The 18231-nt window shown below is 40.8% G+C and overlaps 1 protein-coding gene across 1 annotated transcript in view; it reads left to right on the top strand.

The window, feature by feature from the left end:
* LOC145419116 (adhesion molecule nephrin-like) overlaps positions 1-18231 on the top strand; it is a 322976-nt gene that overhangs the window by 227166 nt on the left and 77579 nt on the right. Inside the window, exon 3 of the mRNA XM_080287362.1 lies at positions 699-907. Coding sequence (XP_080143488.1) covers positions 699-907 — 209 coding nt within the window. The remainder of the gene's footprint in view (positions 1-698; positions 908-18231) is intronic.

Genomic DNA, 18231 nt, shown 5'->3' with positions numbered 1-18231 from the left:
CTACTCAAGTATAACAACCGCTCGTCCACAAGTTTAATATATATATATATATATATATATATATATATATATATATATATATATATATATATATATATATATATATATATATATAACTTCTCTACAAGTAACTACAAAGTCTTTTATGAGATTTGATTCTATGGCCTGTCTCCTTCTGCCTCTCTGCTTCCTAAATTCTGTTGTAGCAGGGGTCGTGTCATGTGTGTTACACTGTTGTTGGAAAGTTCTAGAAGCCTGTGTGTGAGTATGTGTGAATGTGTGTGTATGGTCACGAGGCGCTGTCGTGTGCCAATAAAGCATTCCTTGAGTTAAGAGTGTGTAAGCATGTTTAGCATTGCTCGATTCTTGCAGACACAATACCTTCTCATCATCTGACTTGCTGCTTCTATCTGTCTCTCTATCTATCTATTTATCTATTATGATTTGTAATTATAATATGGAGTCCTAACATAGGAAATAGCCATCTGTCTTGAAAATAAACGGATATACACGTCTGATATGAAGTTTGGTTTGAATGTGTAAATTCTATATTCTTTGTAAATATTCTGTTTTTGCTCCAATGTCACCTCTACCCTGGGGGTAAAAGTGAAAAATGAAACTAATAACAATATTGATGATTTTAATAATGATAATAATAATAATAATAATAATCGTAATCTTTCACCTTGTCCCTCCAGCTATGACACACGCAGCGGTCCTTTCACTGATGGCGTGCGGTGGGCTGACCAGGGCTACTTGGGCAACAGGGCGTTCTTTAGGATCATGTCCGAGCCGCCCACGCTGGTGATAGACGACGTGAAGGTGGCGGACCAGGCCGTGTACACCTGCAGGGTCGACTACAAGGTCAGGTCATCAGCCATCACCAAGGTCAACCTCACTGTCATTGGTAAGTACTTGTCACCCACTATTTTTTTCCTCGTTAGTGTATGAGACTTGGCAAAGAGGAGGTTATTTTGCCTAACCTTCTAAATATCTTATCCTAAATTAATAATACAAAATATGTCGACTGTGGGTACTTGAGATACACCTGTCACTAACCTCTTCTCACTAATGAGTATTCTGGCTTTATATATTACTGACCCATATTCTGGTTAGCTCAAAAAACTTTGTAACACTTCCTATCACCTCTTCCTTCTTTGCTTAGCCATCTTAATATCGTCCGCCATCACCAAAGTCAACCTCTCTGTTATTGATGATTTCTTGAATTTTGTCTGTCACCGAATAGTATTTCCTCGTTAAACTTTGTTGCTCTTCATCATACCCCTTCTTAAAGGATTTTTCCTCTACAAAATCAGTTGAAGCTGCTAATACTGAATGTCATATTGATATATACTCGTATTATCAGTCTCGATGAATATTAGACGCTTTTGTTACCTTGACACTTTAATCTCTCTCTCTCTCTCTCTCTCTCTCTCTCTCTCTCTCTCTGACTAAACTGTAGTGTAATCCTGAAATTTTACAGTGAAATGAGGCAGAAGCTCACCTCATAGAGTTTTTTTGCCTCTCGTATCTTACACTCCCACACAACAATATCAACCTTGGAAAACTTTGCTTCTCATCTTATTAACCCTGGCAGCTTTAATTCCCCGTCAATACCCCGTCGCACATCCCCAGCTCTGCTTCTTTTTCATCGTAGCCAAAGTTTCCTCATACGCGTAACTCGCCGAACAGTAAGAGAAGAGGTTGAATTCAGAGCTGGTCGGTCACTCAGTTCACGGCTTCTCCACGACCTTCCCCTGTCCCTCACTCGCTTCCATGCCAGGGTCCGTGACGGTGTGCCGAGTTTTGACTCTTGATCCCGAGCCTCGAGTGGGAGCAATAAACCCCGAATGGCGAAGGGAAATTGGCAAAGTTTGAGTTAAAGGGAATCAAAAAAAAGAGTGGAAGATTGGCGCAGCGGAGATGTTTGAGAGCCATGAGGAAAATGTGCAGACCAAGGGAGGATTTGGTTTTGGACAAGTGGGACGGAGTTAACTAGGAGCAAAACAAGAGGCAAAAAATAAAGCATCAGAAACCAGACAGAGAATCCGATAAAAGCTCCTGCCAATCGGAGTGACGGCCTTGAGTAGGTTCGATCCCCTGGAGATGACTGGAGGTTTCTCGATCATGTAATGCCACTATGGAATGTAGGCTGGTCATCTACCCTTAAATGCACTAGTCTACGGTAGCCTAACTCTGCGCCTCTAGCTTTTGAAGTGGGTAAAATATCACTAATGTTACGATACCAGAAGAGAAAATCGAAAACAAAAATATGGAAGCCAAAGGAAGGTGTAGCATTAGATGAATGAGGCTGGGTTAGCGAAGGAAGAATAGAAGGAAAAGGATAAAACATGAAAAGCCAAGCGAAAGAACTCGATGAAAGCCGTCGCCATGAGAGAGAGAGAGAGAGAGAGAGAGAGAGAGAGATCATTAATCCCACAAAGACCCGGAACGCAAGAGGAATCCCAGACTAGCAGATATTGTGGGCCGCGTATTCACTGGCTTAGGAGAGTTTGTTGCATCTCTCTCCCAGCGATTAATTTTTCATGTAACACACCATCACTTCATTGACGTGTGTTATATTATGTTCTTGTTATTTTCAGGAGAAGTTTGTAATATTTGGAGAGATATTGTGAACTGTAGGGACTGTATATATCCTTTATTAACCGTTTACTACCAGACGTCTCCCTCCCCCCCCCCCCCCGAAAAAAAAAAGTGGAAAAGAAATCGTCTTCATGTGCAAGAAAAAAGTATAAAAGACCTTACGGGCTTAGGGGACATAATACCTTCTAGTATTCTATTGATGTAAGAGTTATTATTGGAAAGATTTTTAAAGTCTTTGTGAGATCATTGACGTATACTTGCAGCAAAAAACGCTTAATCCAGTCTCGCTTTGTCCAGAAACCGCTTATTATGGATCGGCTAACCCCTCTGGACTGTACCTGCTTTTACTGGTTATGAGTCCCGATGCAGTCAGGCTCAGCGACATTTGCTAATTTGAAACACTTAAAACTCGGAACCCTAGAACATAATGCTAAAATGATTGATTGAAAATCCATATTCACGCACTTAACTGGCGTTCACAACTCACGAGACATACTCAGGTTTTGTCAGGAACACACACACACACACACACACACAAGGCCATTTCTCTGTATCGAATTCTACAATGTTATGGGAGATTGGTAGTAAAGCATGTTGCTAGCTGTGGAGAAACGTTAACTGATGTAAGGCTGTAGTATTATGTATCATATTCTGGCAGTAAAACGCAGGTGTAATCGCTAAATAAAGGACTCAGTTCTCTGTCAGGTATACGATGAAGTTAACTATAGATTAATCATGCATATATCACGTAAATGTTCATGTTTATTCTGTTTATATCAACTCTGATGCTGGTTAAAAAAAAAATGAAAAATGGTGCAAGAAGAGTACAAGAAGATATCAACCCCTTCAGTACGGTGACATTATTATCGTGTATATTCTTGCCATCTCCAGAAGGTTTGATTCAGCTGGAGAGAGTTTTTTCGATGAGGAAGAGTTAAACAGAAGCTTCGTTATTCCCTCCACTACTAGGGTGAACTCGTAAGATGAAGAAAAATGTACTGTACTAGCAGGAATAAATTATGAATGACGTCCTAGGCAAAATTAATCACCCTGGAAGAGTTGTTACAAAGCTTCATAACTCGAGAATTCGGCCTTAGGGTGTCTGTAAAACATTATTGTAGAAGTGTGTGTGTGTGTGTGTGTGTGTGTGTGTGTGTGTGTGTGTGTGTGTGTGTGTGTGTGTGAGAGAGAGAGAGAGAGAGAGAGAGAGAGAGCGAGAGAGAGAGAGAGAATAATGCATGACTGAATTTCGAGGGGGATTTGGTATTCATTAAGACAATCATCACTTCACCACAAAGCCCACCGACAGGTTATAAAAATGACCCCCCGTTACCCCATTCACTAAGATAACATTTATTTTACTTTCCACTTATTATAGATGATTTTATTGAACTTAAGAAAGACCACTCGTTCAGAAGGGGTTAATGAAGGCCATATTTTACCTCTCTAGTTTGAAAAAATAAATAAATAAATAAATAAATAAACTGAGGTAGCAAGAAGGAAACATAATACATCATCGAACAGAATTGGATTGGTATAATCTTATTACCTTGAACTTATTAACTTTTTATAACTCTCAGTATAGAAGGTTCGGTACTAGTGCCCAAGTGGTGATATGTGGGGGTATTTGGTGCCAGGCGTTGGTGCGTAGGATCACAGCGAAGCGGAAGGAGCAGGCTTCTCAGTCTGTGCCAAGAGGTGGTTTAAAAAAAAAAAAAAAAAAAAAAAAAAAAAACTTCCAACACTGTGACACCTTATATACATTATATTTGCTGACTTCAGATGATTTTATCTAACATCGAGAAAAAACTTCTCTCAAAGAAAGGGTTAGGTACAATGTCCGTCAAACTCCAACACCAGGAAAGGTTTTGCTATACCGAATAAAAAGTCAAGTCGTTGCAAAAGTGGCACGAAAAAGACGTCCTAGAGTTGAAGATGTTTTTTTACCTGGCAGATTGTTTCCCTTCTCATCAGCTTGTGATTATGCTATATCACTTACGCCATTCCTTACGAGAGGTCTCTCCTAGGTTGAGTAAAATCGACTTACAGTAGAAAGAGTATAATAAAGGAAGACGTCATTCTGAAGGAATAAATAGCATTAGTGCTACGGCGTCTGTCTGTTTATATCTTGCTAGCTCTACAGTTTCATTTCACTTAGGAAAGACCCGTTAAAACAATACAGTCAACGGAGATAGAGTGTAGTACAAAAGGCCTCCTTTAAGCTGATAAAAAGCGTTATAATATATATATATATATATATATATATATATATATATATATATATATATATATATATATATATATATCACCGTACTTAAGGGTTAAATGACATTCCTTTTAACCATTTCAGATCCATGAATACGTGAAGTTATTTTGTTCGCTCTGCCACTAGATGGTTTTATTGAGCAGAGAGAAATTCTAGCATGCAGGATGAAAACTATCTCTGTTGAGCTTTGCACATCAAGAAATTTTCACAAGTGAATGAATTAATGGCCAAGTGCACCTGTAGCAGAAAAATGGCGAAAAGCAGTGCAATAAAAAGAAAACGTTGAAAAAAAAAAAAAGGTGAACAGGAATACAATATGAGGAATACATAGATAAAATTGGTGAAAACTGTAATATGAACACTGTATAAAGGGTAAAAAGCCTTATGATACGAACAGTACAAAGATAAATAGGATGAAAAGGAATGTAATATGGACGATGCAAAAAGAGTGCGAAACAGTGTATTACGAATAATACATAAGAAATATAAGCGAATGAGGAAAAAACGCATTTCACATACAACCAGCAGAGAATGATAATTAAGTAGAGAAACTAATGGTGATGATAGGGGCTGCAGTGGACAGGATTGGGGAAAATGAGAGTAGTTTTGTGCACTTCGCTGCCCTTTGTTTGACACATTATCTTTCTCCCTCCATTTTTTTTATCCTCTCTTTTCTAGTCTTTCATTCTTTTCTCTCCCTCCTTTTCTTTGTTTTCTCTCACATTCTTTCTTTACCTTTTCTCTCTATTTTCTTTTTCTCTCTCCCTTTCTTTCATCCTCATCTCTCTTTCCCTTTACTTTTTCTTTCTCCCTTCATTTTTTTTTATACCTTATTTTCTTTCCCTTTTTCCTGTAATTCTCTTCCCCCGATTTCTCTTCTTAATTTCTCTCCCAGCCTTTCCTTACATTTTCTCATTCCTTCCGTTGCTCTACCTGTTTTCTCTCTCGCCCTTCCTCTGCTTTTTCTCTCTCCTTCCCGTTCCCTAACATTTCTCCTGTTCTCTCTCTCGCCCAACTTCCGTCATACTTTTCCTCTGTTTTTTTCGCTTAATCTTTCGCACATTTTGCCCTCCTTTCCTCTTATTCTGTCCCCCCCCCCGTTCTCTCTCTCTCTCTCTCTCTCTCTCTCTCTCTCTCTCTCTCTCTCACTTGCATCCCCTTCCCTCCTCGCTCTTTTTGCTCCGTATTCTTCCCTTCCTTTTATTTTCCACCCTGCATCCTATCTCTCCTACTAACCCACCCTTCATCCCTACCACGCAGTTACTGTACATCATCATCATCATCACCATCATCATCATCATCATCATCGTCATCTTTATCATCATCACCTTATTTCACACAGTTCCAAATGGAGTGGATAGGATGGAGAATCAGAGAGAGGGAAATCGCAAAAACATGAAAGTTGTAATCAGAGTGTCAAGCGGTAATGATCCAGACCTCATTTCACTCATTATCTAAGCTTTCAACATATCCGCCTCCACTCCACATGCGAGGCCATCACGCACAGCAAACTGTTTTTAGCGTGTTTATTGCGATCACGCCCTTCGTTTAGCTGTCCCGAGTTTGACGGAGAATTAAGAGCTTGACTTATTACTTATTTCCTACTCTCACAAGATATGATACAGGGTGGTACATATAAAACACTCCTCTACTGCTCCCTCAGGTGATTTTTCGTGGCTCAGTCAGCGTTATCTTTATCTATTCTGCATCATTTATTCATTTATTTCCCCCGCCCTAACACCCACAGCACATAAGATACCATCAGGAGAGTTCCTAGTGCAGCGCAATGTACTCAGCACAGAAAAATCCGCCACAGTCAAAACAGTTAACTCCTTCAGTGCGGTGACGTAATTTATTTTATTTTTGCTAGTTTCACAGGCTTTCATGCAGCTTAGGGGAGACTCCGAACTGGAGGGTTTTAGACATTGCCAAACTTAACCCTCTCACTACTAAATACACCGACTAAGCTAATTAAAACAGTTTGCAAACGGAATAAATAACCACGAAAATGGTTATAAATGAGATGGCTTGTTCGTTCGTGATTGTTGCCAGTTCGTAAGCGGTTGTGATGATACGAGGGTGGTAACGAATGGGGAAGTGATACTTACTGTTACTGCCGAAGGCTAGAGCGCATGGAGGTGTGGTACATTTTTGCTCCGGTCAGTGTAATTTAATTGACCTACAGTTTCCTAAAGAACAGACTGTAGTTAAGAGGATGTTACTAGATACAGTTTCAGAGACTTCCATTATGATAAGTACGAGTATCTTTCTGAGCTTAACTATGAAATCGACAATGTATTTTGTCATTTATTCCAGCCGCCTCCAGATTATTTTATACAGTTTTTGAGAGGCCTCGTGTAGTGAGGGCAAAATGAAAGCTACATTTAATTCCTTCAGTTTCCAAAGCCTATTACGCTGATTAAAACCCTCTGAAAGTAACATGAAATCAAAATTACGTCATCTGAGTAATGTAGCGGCCAAGGTTGAGATCATTTACTGTTCTTGATATCAGGGTCTGATGATACGAGGGGGAAAAAGAAAAAGAAAATGAGCCTGGAAGTAATGATCGTCGTTAATGTGGAATGCCTGGATGATGAGAGGGATGGAGGTGCTCTCCATTTTCGCCGGCCACTCCACTGATGATTCTTCCACTTTTGTGCTTTGCCCTTTTCGTTCTGGAGCCGACGCACCCTATCTGCAGGGTTGGAAATAAAGTTTGACTGATGGTTAACGTAGGAATGTTGATGATGATGATGATGATGATGATGATGGTATTTCAGAAACTTTAGCGATCAAAGGGTAATCTCTTTTTTTTTTTTTTTTGCACACACTTTCGCATGAGTGGCCACACGTGGAGATTCTCTTGAAACTCACATCTGATAGTTTTATTGCACTAAGCGAAATTGTAGCAATCAAAGAGTTGGTAATCCCTTCGTATGTTCAGGAGGGTACTATTACGATCAATGTTGCCTTTACACGTCATGGCTCTCGAACTAGTGATGCGATAACCCAGGCCCTTTGACTCGTTCTAATATTAGTGATTAGTCCAGCAAGATCTCAGTTGGTATTGGTACAGTTCTGAGATGGTGTAAAGGAATTATTGATCGCAACTGCACGTGTTACTACAACAGTTGCCAATAAAGTTATTCCCTCCTAAACAGATGGTGTAAAGGAATTATTGATCGCAATTGTACGTACTAATACGGTTTTTGCTAATTAATACAGATGTCGCCAGTAAACACAGCTGTAACCAATAAGGGAATATTCCCCACCTAAACAGACGGTGTAAAGGAACTATTGATTGCAACTGTACGGAAGGACACCGGGCAATTAAGTAGTTTTTCCTGCACAAGACAGACGACGGCCATAAATTCCCGGCGTCCACGTGCCGCCCCTCCAGTGCCTGGCCAAAAAGTGGACCGACGGCGACATTACACCTTTATTGCCGGATTAGGCGGGTAGGGAACTGCGGCTATGGCACTCAGTACATTAGCTAAATATGACCAGTTGTCATCTCTGAGTGACGTTATGTGAGGGGAGAAATACATTCTTCAATTTGTATCCTTCACGGGCAACATTCTTTGGGAGCGTCATGACATCTCTTTGTTTGTTGTAAGCCAACGCAATAAATAAATGGCTTCCTAGATTACGGAAAACAATTTATGTTGTCACCGTGTGTGGAAGGTGCTACATCGAGCGAGTGGATATAGGGTGACCCTGCCCAGGAGAACGGACACTAAGCATATTAATCTTGCATTTAATTTCTTGGCGTAACTAATATTTATTTATGAATTAAGGAAAAGGAAAGAAGATTGAAGGATTATCCCTTGCCATTTATATCTCTTTAAAATACCTTGATTATGAGGGGAATATTACCATAAGTTACTTTGTGCTTTTATTCACAAATACACATAGGCTCTATTCCCAGGCGTTACTATCATTTCTTAAAGGATGGGCAAGGGAAGGAGAGTACAGCATTTCCCCATGACCCTGAGTCTTCCGCGATAATCTTAATAGCGACAGGAAAAGTATCGTAAGTTGTTCTCCAGGAAGTTATAACTAGAGACTAACACTTCAATACGGTGCTAGTCACGAAGAAGCGCTATGGAAAAGATGCAGGACACGTAATATTTTCGTATTCTGACATTGAATTATAGGCAACAGGCTGGAAAAGGACGAAAAATTCCACCTAATGAAACTGAATTATCTATATGTTAAGAGATATGCAAAATCGCCTCATATATCGTGTTCCTGCTTTGAAATATAAACTTTCGTCAAGAAGGGAAGATTGTTCAAAGTAATTTTCTGAATCACGGGCGGGTCATTAATTTACAATATTTCTTACTCATAGTTTCTCGGCGTTATTATGATTTTTTTTTTTTTTTTTTGTATTTTTTTAGGAAGGACAATGTAAAGAGAGCGCAAATCTTCCCCTGTTTATTTTTCTTCCCGCAAAAAATCAAGAAGTAAAAAAAAAAGTTTATGAGAGGAATATTAAGGCAGGTTGTGTGGAGGGTGCATAATTTTCCCATGTCTCTTGGTCTTCCTGAGAGAGAGAGAGAGAGAGAGAGAGAGAGAGAGAGAGAGGAACAAATCCTAGTTACGAAGCGAAAATGATCGTAAGTTACTTTGTGAATCTCGGTCCCATCCCAGAAGAAAGCCTGAATCCCACAAGGGGCCTAGTTACTGTAAAGGAAGACCCAACCCGCTCCCAGCTTTTCTCACATAATTACCCAGCGGAGAGAAGGGAGCCACGTAAAAGGTTAGCATCTTCTTCACTGCTATCGTCGTCGTCATAGTCATGGGTCATCATTATCATCATCATCATCGTCATCATCATCAGCGGTATCGTCATCATGATTAACATTATTTTTACTATTACCATCTGTACCATAACTATTATCATCGTCGTCGTCGTATTCGCCTATCGTTATAATCATCATCTTCATCATCACAAGCAGCATCGTCGTCGTTATCACCATTAGCTCCACTGTCATTGCTACAACCCTTCTCTTCTTCGTCATTATTTGTCACTACCATCTTTATTATGTTATGTTCTTCCTAAAATAGATCTTAGTTACGAGGGAAATATTATCGAAGTTATTTAGTGAGTCCCGGCCCTGCAACGTAGGAGGAGCTGAATCTCACAAGGGACCTAATTACTTCAAGAGAAAGCCAGTAGTTACTGAAATGATTTTCGTAGGATGTACAGTGAAATGAGAGTACAGAAATTTCCTTGTCTCTTGTATTTTATGAAAAAATGTAATTGATAATAATAATAATAATAATAATAATAATAATTACGAGAAAGCGTTATGTCAAAGTTTTAGATATTGCATAATTTTCCTATTATTCTAGTTCCTCCATCAATAAATATATTTATGTGAGAAAAATTATGCTATGAAGAAAGCTCATAACTTTCTCATTCTCTTTCTCTCTATGAAAAAGAAAAAGACAAATATATTTTACGAGAATAAAAACAAGTTGCTCATTGAATCAACACAAGAGGTCCATCTAAATCCCTTCTAAAAATATTTCATAGTAACGTTGGAAATGGATCGTAAGGTACTTCGTGGGTGTAGGTCCTACCACGCAAGAAGAGGTGAATCCCACAAGGGGCCTAGTTACTGTAAGGGAAGACCCACGCCGCTCTCAGCCTTCGTCACATAATTACTAAGTGAAAGGACGGGGAATACGTAGGAGGGTATGGTATAGCCTACATTATCGTCGTCGTCCTTGTCATCATTAACGTTGCCATCATCATAAGCGTACTGTTATTGTAACCCACTATCATTATCATCAGTGTCATCGTCATCGTCATAATTCTGAAACCATAATCGTCGACCATTACTATTAACATCATTGTTGCCATTATCCTCCTCCTCGTGATCATCATCATCATCATCATCATTACCCTATTCCACGCATTATTGAGGGTGTTCCGTGACTTGACGCATTAACTTCAGGAGGAAATTCTACGACTGATTACGGTTAAAAAATGCTGTATCAACATGGATTCAGTTCTCAGTCGCAATGGAGGTACAGTTACTGATGACATGAGAGTTGATTATGGGAGAGACCAGTTTCTCCCATGAATTCATCAGCCATTCTAGCTCTGCAACGTTTGAGAATTGACGTTGTGTTGGCGAAGCATTTCTTATTCAAAATTAGCCCTAGAATTGCCTCCTAAGTTGATGCGGGATGTTCAGAGATGCCCTATATAATGTGTGGGTAAGGTCGAGAAACAAGCACGGGAACATGGAATAAAAACTAGACTTCTCATCACTACCTCCACGGAAAATTGCCCACATCCTCATTCACCCATCACTCATTCAGGTGAGAAAAACGAAATGGAGGAGGGGGTTCAGGTTTCATGGCATGCAATAACACTTACAGATGATTGGAGGGAGTTATAGCTGCAAGAAACCAAGAGAAAAACAACTTTCTTCCATTTCTCCAAACCCATAATCCGTTCCATAAGCGTCCCACCAATGTTTTTCTCCAGCGACAATCAAATCACCGACAGAAACGAGCTGCATTCTTTCTTTCAGTCCGAGGACATGTTTTATGTTTTATTCTTGCTATTTTTTCAGACGATTTGGTTTATCGTTTTGGGGGGAATCTGTGCAGTGATGGGGTTACATGCAATCCCCACACAACTCCTGCACTATGAAAAGGGATCCTGAAGAGGGGCACCTTCATGTGGTGTCACCGATATAACCAGGCAAGTCAACTACCTAGTTACACAAACGTCCCTCAGTTACTTCCAGATTTGTCGAAAAGAGGATGTTTGACTAGAAGAAGAGTAAAGCTTCAGCCTACAGTCCACTAGGTTCACGTTTTAGATGCACCTGGAACCACAAGAACAACTATGAAACTCCCCCACAAATCTAAATAAAATCGCATGCAGCAACCTTATATATATATATATATATATATATATATATATGTGTGTGTGTGTGTGTGTGTGTGTGTGTGTGTGTGTGTGTGTGTGTGTGTGTGTGTGTGTGTTTCGAAAGCCCTCTTCCCCAGCAATATACCAGTTTTGAAGGATGAAAGATTAACTGGGAGAATGAGCGTGGTGGAGAGCCAGAATGGAAAAGGGAGATAGAGAATGAAACGAAGGGCCGCGGTTATATGAGTGAGGAAGGCGGGGGGATGAAAATTAATGAAAGGGCAGTGTGATGGAGGAAGACAGGGTGACATGGATAAGATTTTTTTGTGGCCACGCTTGCGGGATGAAGTCGTCTGTCTATTGAGAGATAGATAAAAAATAGATAGATAAGTAGACAGATAACTTATATTGATAGAAACTGTGGTGGTTTAGGGGGATATAGATAACGTACAAGAAGATATGAAGCCTTAACATGGAGATTAAATCGCTAACGTAAAAGTGCCCCGAAGCCTTTCCTGTGCTGGCAAGAATACGACTTACCGCCTTAATTACGGTGATGTCTTCGTACAGTTTGTTCTTTTTTCCTACCAGATTACTTATGTGGCTTCAGGGAGTCAAGTTATGTGGGAGTAAATGGAAGCTATATCTAATCACTGTAGTTCGAAAGGTCTATCACAAGCTGCACAAAATCGTCGGGAGATAGCAAGAAATATAACAAATGACGTCACCAAGATGAAGGGTTAACACTCAGGCTCCTATGTGACACTTTCAACTCAATAATATAATCTTAGGTGGAATAGAATACTGTACAAAAGTTATCCCGGCCACGAAAGAGTCAGTGATGCCAGTATTATTTCTCACGCTCCATAGACTTTCTCAGGCGAATAAAATCGTCTGATGTTACCTGGATTGCTAGAATATCGTGCCAGACTTGTTCAGACCAAGAGGGGTTAATCCCACCACCGCTATTGGCCCGGCACGCGGCAGAAAGGGGGAAAAAGGAAAGAAAATAAACCGACTGAGAGGAAAACGATAGAAGAATGCGAGGGAGAAAAAAACATTGTGAGGGGAGGGAGGGTGCAAAATATGGAGAGGGCAGAGCGGAACGAAGCAGAGAGAATGGGAGGCCGAATGGGAACGGAAGGAAATGGCAGTGCAAATATATTTTTTAATTGGATATTGAGGGCTGAGAGGAGAGTAGTGGCGGGAGGTGGTGGAGAGGAGAGGAGAGGAGAGGAGAGGGAAGGGAACTGCAGAGGAGAAGAGAGGAGAGAAGTGGAAAAGTAAAGAAAGGGAAGTGAGGAGAGAAGAGTGGTCTGATTTTGAGAAGAGGGGAGAAGAGAGGAAAGGGGAAGGGAGGTGACGTAAGACGAGAAGGAAGGGAAACAAAGATTGAGTAGAGGAGAGGAGAGGAAAGGGAAGGGAGGTGAGACAAGACGAAGTGCAAGGTGATGGAAAGGAATGGAAGGGAGGAAAGAGAAGGGAAGAATAAGGTACATTTGGTACGAGAAGAGAATGGGAGAGGAGGGGGCAGGTGAGGTGAGAAGCTTGGGAAAAGAGGAGAGGGAGGGATGAAGTGCGGAAAGGAGAAGGGAAGGAAAGAAAAGGTCAAGAAGAGAAGAAGTGAAAAGAGTTGAGGTGAAATAAGATGCTCAAGGCGGAGGGGACACGAGAGGAGAAGAAAGGAGAGGAAGAGGGTGGAGAAGAGAAGAGAGGATGAGGGAAGAGAGGAGATGAGAGGAAAGGAAAAGAAAGAGGAAGGGAGGTGAGGTAGAAGAGGAGGGATTAGAGATACGGGCGGAAAAATAAAGGGAAAAACGCAAGATAAAGAGAGCCAGGAGGGGAAGGGATGCGAGAGAGAGAGAGAGAGAGAGAGAGAGAGAGAGAGAGAGAGAGAGAGAGAGAGAGAGAGAGAGAGGACGTAAGGTACACTAAAGAAGGAAGTAAAGGTCTATCAGAGTAATGGAAGAGGAGGGGGGAGGGCGTTTCAGAAATCTAAAGGTACAAAGGTATTATTCCTTTTAGTCAAAATGGTCTTTGGATAAAATCGTCAGATGAGAGGAGACTTAAGAAAGAGACATTTCCTAAATGATATGATAAAGGAAAACTGTTTCAAATCCTAAGAGAACGAGAAATATTCCTTAAAATTAGTAAACAAATTTATATACAACACGAAAATATCAACATATTCCAGGAACTAATATACATTGGTACCAGATCACCAGAGTCCCTTGATGGCTCGTAGTCTTGTGGAGGATGAGAGGGATGCAATAACTGTTTCCCTTCGTATCTTCCGTACCGTGACGCCTTTTCTACTTCACACTTTGCTGACACAGGCAATTCAGCATTGAGAAGGCGTCTTTTTGTAGAGGGGAATAGTAGCAGTGCTCTATCAATCTATCCAGTACGATGCTGACATTGTGTGTGTGTGTGTGTGTGTGTGTGTGTGTGTGTGTTATACTTTAAGGAAGCTTGTACGTCAGAAGTAGTGTTGATAGCAAAACAAGAAATCATTGAATCTTGATTGAAAAAAAAAAATGTTAGTAATGCATAAATATTCAAGCATATTACTTTGACAGTAGAGCAACGGAAAAATACTCAGAAAGCTGCAAGTAAACAAACTGTATAATTAAGAGAGAAATGGAGTCGACTACATAATACGATGTATCCCCAACTCCTTATAAGTAATCAATTGGACCATTACAGCCGTTCTGGTACGCTAATAACTATAAATAAAATGGCTTTTCCATCGACTTTTTTCCCCTCTTCCCTTTCTCTTAATATTATAATTCTTTCAATATTACTTAAGAATTTATTAGACGAGAATGGCTTGTTTAGAACAGTAGCTATTCAAATACCGAGAATGTAAATAGGATAGCCGGGAGGTGAGCAGAAGTAGGGATGGGGAACTAATTTTGTTTTTCAGTGCTGTGCCTTTATATTCTACGGTAAGCCTTATTGTTGATGTTGTGTGATGATTGGATCCAGCTTAGGAGAGCGCTGTAGCAGTGAAGGATTCGGTGAAGGCTGTGTTAAGTCGCTTCAGTTCCAAAAGTCTTCTCAAAGGTGAATATAACTCTCTGGAAAAAGCAAAAGTAAGGTAAATACGAATTAAAGGAATAACTTCACCGACTGCCGTTTCGTAGGATCATAACTGGAAGAACTTACTGAAGTGGACTGCATGCCCTGGTGTTCGACGGCTGTGAAATTAATTAATTCCTGAGACACAGATAGATGGATCTATTAAGTCGGTATCTCAGACTTTATTGAGTGTTGTATTGTGCCGTTTTATGTAATTTCGAGTATTGAAAATCACCAAGGGTAGTACTGACACTTACATCACAAATGGTCCTTAATCACAATGCTCAGTCCATTTTTCATTATTAAGCTTAATAAGTGTCGCGATACTACTTTTGCAGACTGCACATAATACCGTAGGTGTACAGAAGTAGTGCTGATAAAAGGCAAAGGAAAAGACCAAGAACCTGATAAATGGATAACGCTGAGTAGCATATGATGAAATACGGCATAGATGGCTGGAGTGAATGGAAGTGAGTGATGGAAGTCAAAACTTTGAGGAAATTTTTCTGTCGGCCCATGTGTATGACCTGTGAGATAAGGCGTTTGGCAATAGATAAATACCGAGGCAAGAGGTAATAGATAAAGACAGATTGGGGAATGTAAATGTAGATGGTAAAATATGCCAGGATTTGTGAACGATTGATAGCCGGTTTTGTCTGAGGATTACTCACAACTGGCGAATCATAACGAGAGTTTTAGCCAGACGAATGAGCGTCTCAGAGGGTTCAGCTTTCATGCCATATATTCACCAGACGTCGGGGAGATTGTTTATTTCACTGACGTTGCACTGAGCTCAGAGGATGTGCATTTGTAGGAGATTAAAAGAGTTATGGTAATGTTCAACAGAATTTCATATGACTGTGAGAATTACCAAAACTGAAAAGATGTAGTGACTAGCCTGATGTAAGAAAGAAAGTGAGTAGAGCTGAGAACACTTATATTGCTGTGCAGTAAGTATGCCTAACCTGATGTAAGACTGAAAGAATTGCCATTGATGAGATGACTTAGTCCTGTGCAATGTCAGTCTGAAGATTGAGAGAAGGATCAGCGCTGGGAGGACTTAAGATCTTGCGTAGTGACTGACCTGGTGCAAGACTTAGAGAACAACCAGAGCCGCGAAGCCTCAGGGTGCTGTGCGAAAACCAGCCCTATATAAAAATGGCAAAGTGACAATAAATGCAAAGTCTTATAGCTGTGACAGACCTAATTTAAGAGGGATTCAGTGACTGAAACATATCTTCTTGGTGTGGCCATAACTAACTCGAGTAAAGCAGCTGAGACAAAATGATCGATGTTGCTGACTGAATTCAAAGTGCATGCTTTTATGAGTGATGTATGGTCACAGATTAGAAGACATATGGTAGCCAGTGAAGCAATGGGAGACTGATCTGAACTTGGAGATTCGAAGGTCCTGGACTGTACGCTGCCGGAAGTAAGATGGATTTGAAATACTAAAACATGCCATCCATTTCCATATCAACATTCGGACTTGGCCAGAACATGCCCGAGCGGGGCGGGTGAGAGTAAAGGATGATTATTGTTGCCGACCGTATATTCAGTTCAGAGTTTAAGCATCCATGTGAAACGAAATTGACGATCGATGAGAAGACATATGGCACGGTGAAAGATTCATCCTAAATATAAGACAGCGAGAGTTTACAGGACTGATAAGGCACATAAACAACATGATGTGAGATCGAGAGAATAACCATAAATGACAGTGCTTGAGATCCCGAGTTACGACCCGAAAATAAGAGGGATTGGCTGACTAAAACCTATTCCCCATCCCCGTATCAATCCCCACCGACATGGCCACAACAAACTCGAGCGGGGTGGGTGAGGGTAAATGATGACCGATGTTGCTGAGTGGCCGCCGAACTTCTGCCAGACGTCCAGATGAAAAATTGCAGTTGTAGAGTTTCTCCTTCTCCGCGAGTGGTTGGCAGCGGTGGTGGTATTTTTGGAGAGTGTAGGTGTAGGTGTGTAAGTGTGCTGTGAGTGTAAATGTGGGAATGATGATGATGATGATGGTGTGTGTGTGTGTGTGTGTGTGTGTAATTCACCGGGTCGGTCAGGATCACTTGATGGTCGTGATGGTCAGCTTTTACCCTCCCGGAAGGGAGCTGGGAGCTCATATAGTCCGATCTAAGGGCAAGGATGTGACCTTCACACACGCACACACCCGTCCCCTTGCTCAAGGGGGACAGTAACCACCCACTTCGTCAGTGAAACTTTTCGCAACCTGAGCGAGGCGCGAACTCCCGTCCACCAGTTGGCAAGCGAGAACGTTACCACTGCACCAGCGAGCGGTGTTCATGTACCTGTGGTTTGTATATATGAGACTGTGTATGCGTGGTCTGTATAGCCGTGGGTGTGTAAGTGTGACTTGTGTAGATGTGATTGTATAAATGTAACGTGTATGTATGGTGTGTGTAGGTCTGGTCTGTGTAGGTGTGGCGATAAGTGGTTTGTGTAGATGTGACTGTAAGCGTGGTGTGTATAGGTACCGTATAGAGATGTGGTTGTCTGTATATACCTAACTTTCCTCGCTATTGCTCTCAGTTCTGCAGTCTGTTCTGACATCTGCATAGCAATCCACAGAACTTTGATGGCTCCCCGAGTCTGCTTTTACATGGATAAAATCAAGCGCAAAAGAACTAGATGCGGGAACTTCAGGGCCCTTCGGATAATGCCCTTCGGTCACTTACCTGCCTTTTGGTATGGCATGTTGTGTGGTGTGGTGTGATGTGGTGTGTTGTTGTGATGAGTGGCGTGGTGTGGCTTCAATAAAGTCGCAGAAGTCAACGGAAGTGAAGCACCTCTCTTTTGAAATTCGTTAGAGTCAGCGAGACGGACAGGACTATTCCTGGAGATGCTTCCTCATCTACAAGCATTTAAGTAACTTATCTGCTATTGTTACATTGATCACTGAAACTATTTTAACATTATAATGCGGATAATTTCAATATTAATCAAACCCTTTGAACTCGGCAGTAGGGGAATACTGTATGTATTTTCTCTCGTTTTTGCAGTGTCCTCTAGGCTAATATCGCAACGTGATTTTTAAGTTTCTTTTTATACGTGTACCTCTGGGTATAATGCAACGTTTACTCTAGCTCTGACTCTTCTATCACACTCGGTAAAAAAGAATATTATCTATAATATTTTCTAATAGTTTGTGTATATCCCTGGGATGTTTCTCCACCAAGTCCAGTATTCGTATCAGTATGCGGAAAGAGAAAATGTACATAAAAATCTCTTTCACTCAGTAGCAAGGAATACACACACACACACACACACACACACACACACACACACACACACACACACACACACACACACACACACACATATACATATATATTATATATATTATTATATAAAT

This window comes from Coenobita brevimanus, chromosome 14, assembly GCF_032717465.1.
Source record: "Coenobita brevimanus isolate Jiangsu-jjx chromosome 14, ASM3271746v2, whole genome shotgun sequence".
NCBI classification, from domain to species: Eukaryota; Metazoa; Arthropoda; class Malacostraca; order Decapoda; family Coenobitidae; genus Coenobita; species Coenobita brevimanus.
This window is presented reverse-complemented; position numbering and strand designations above follow the sequence as displayed.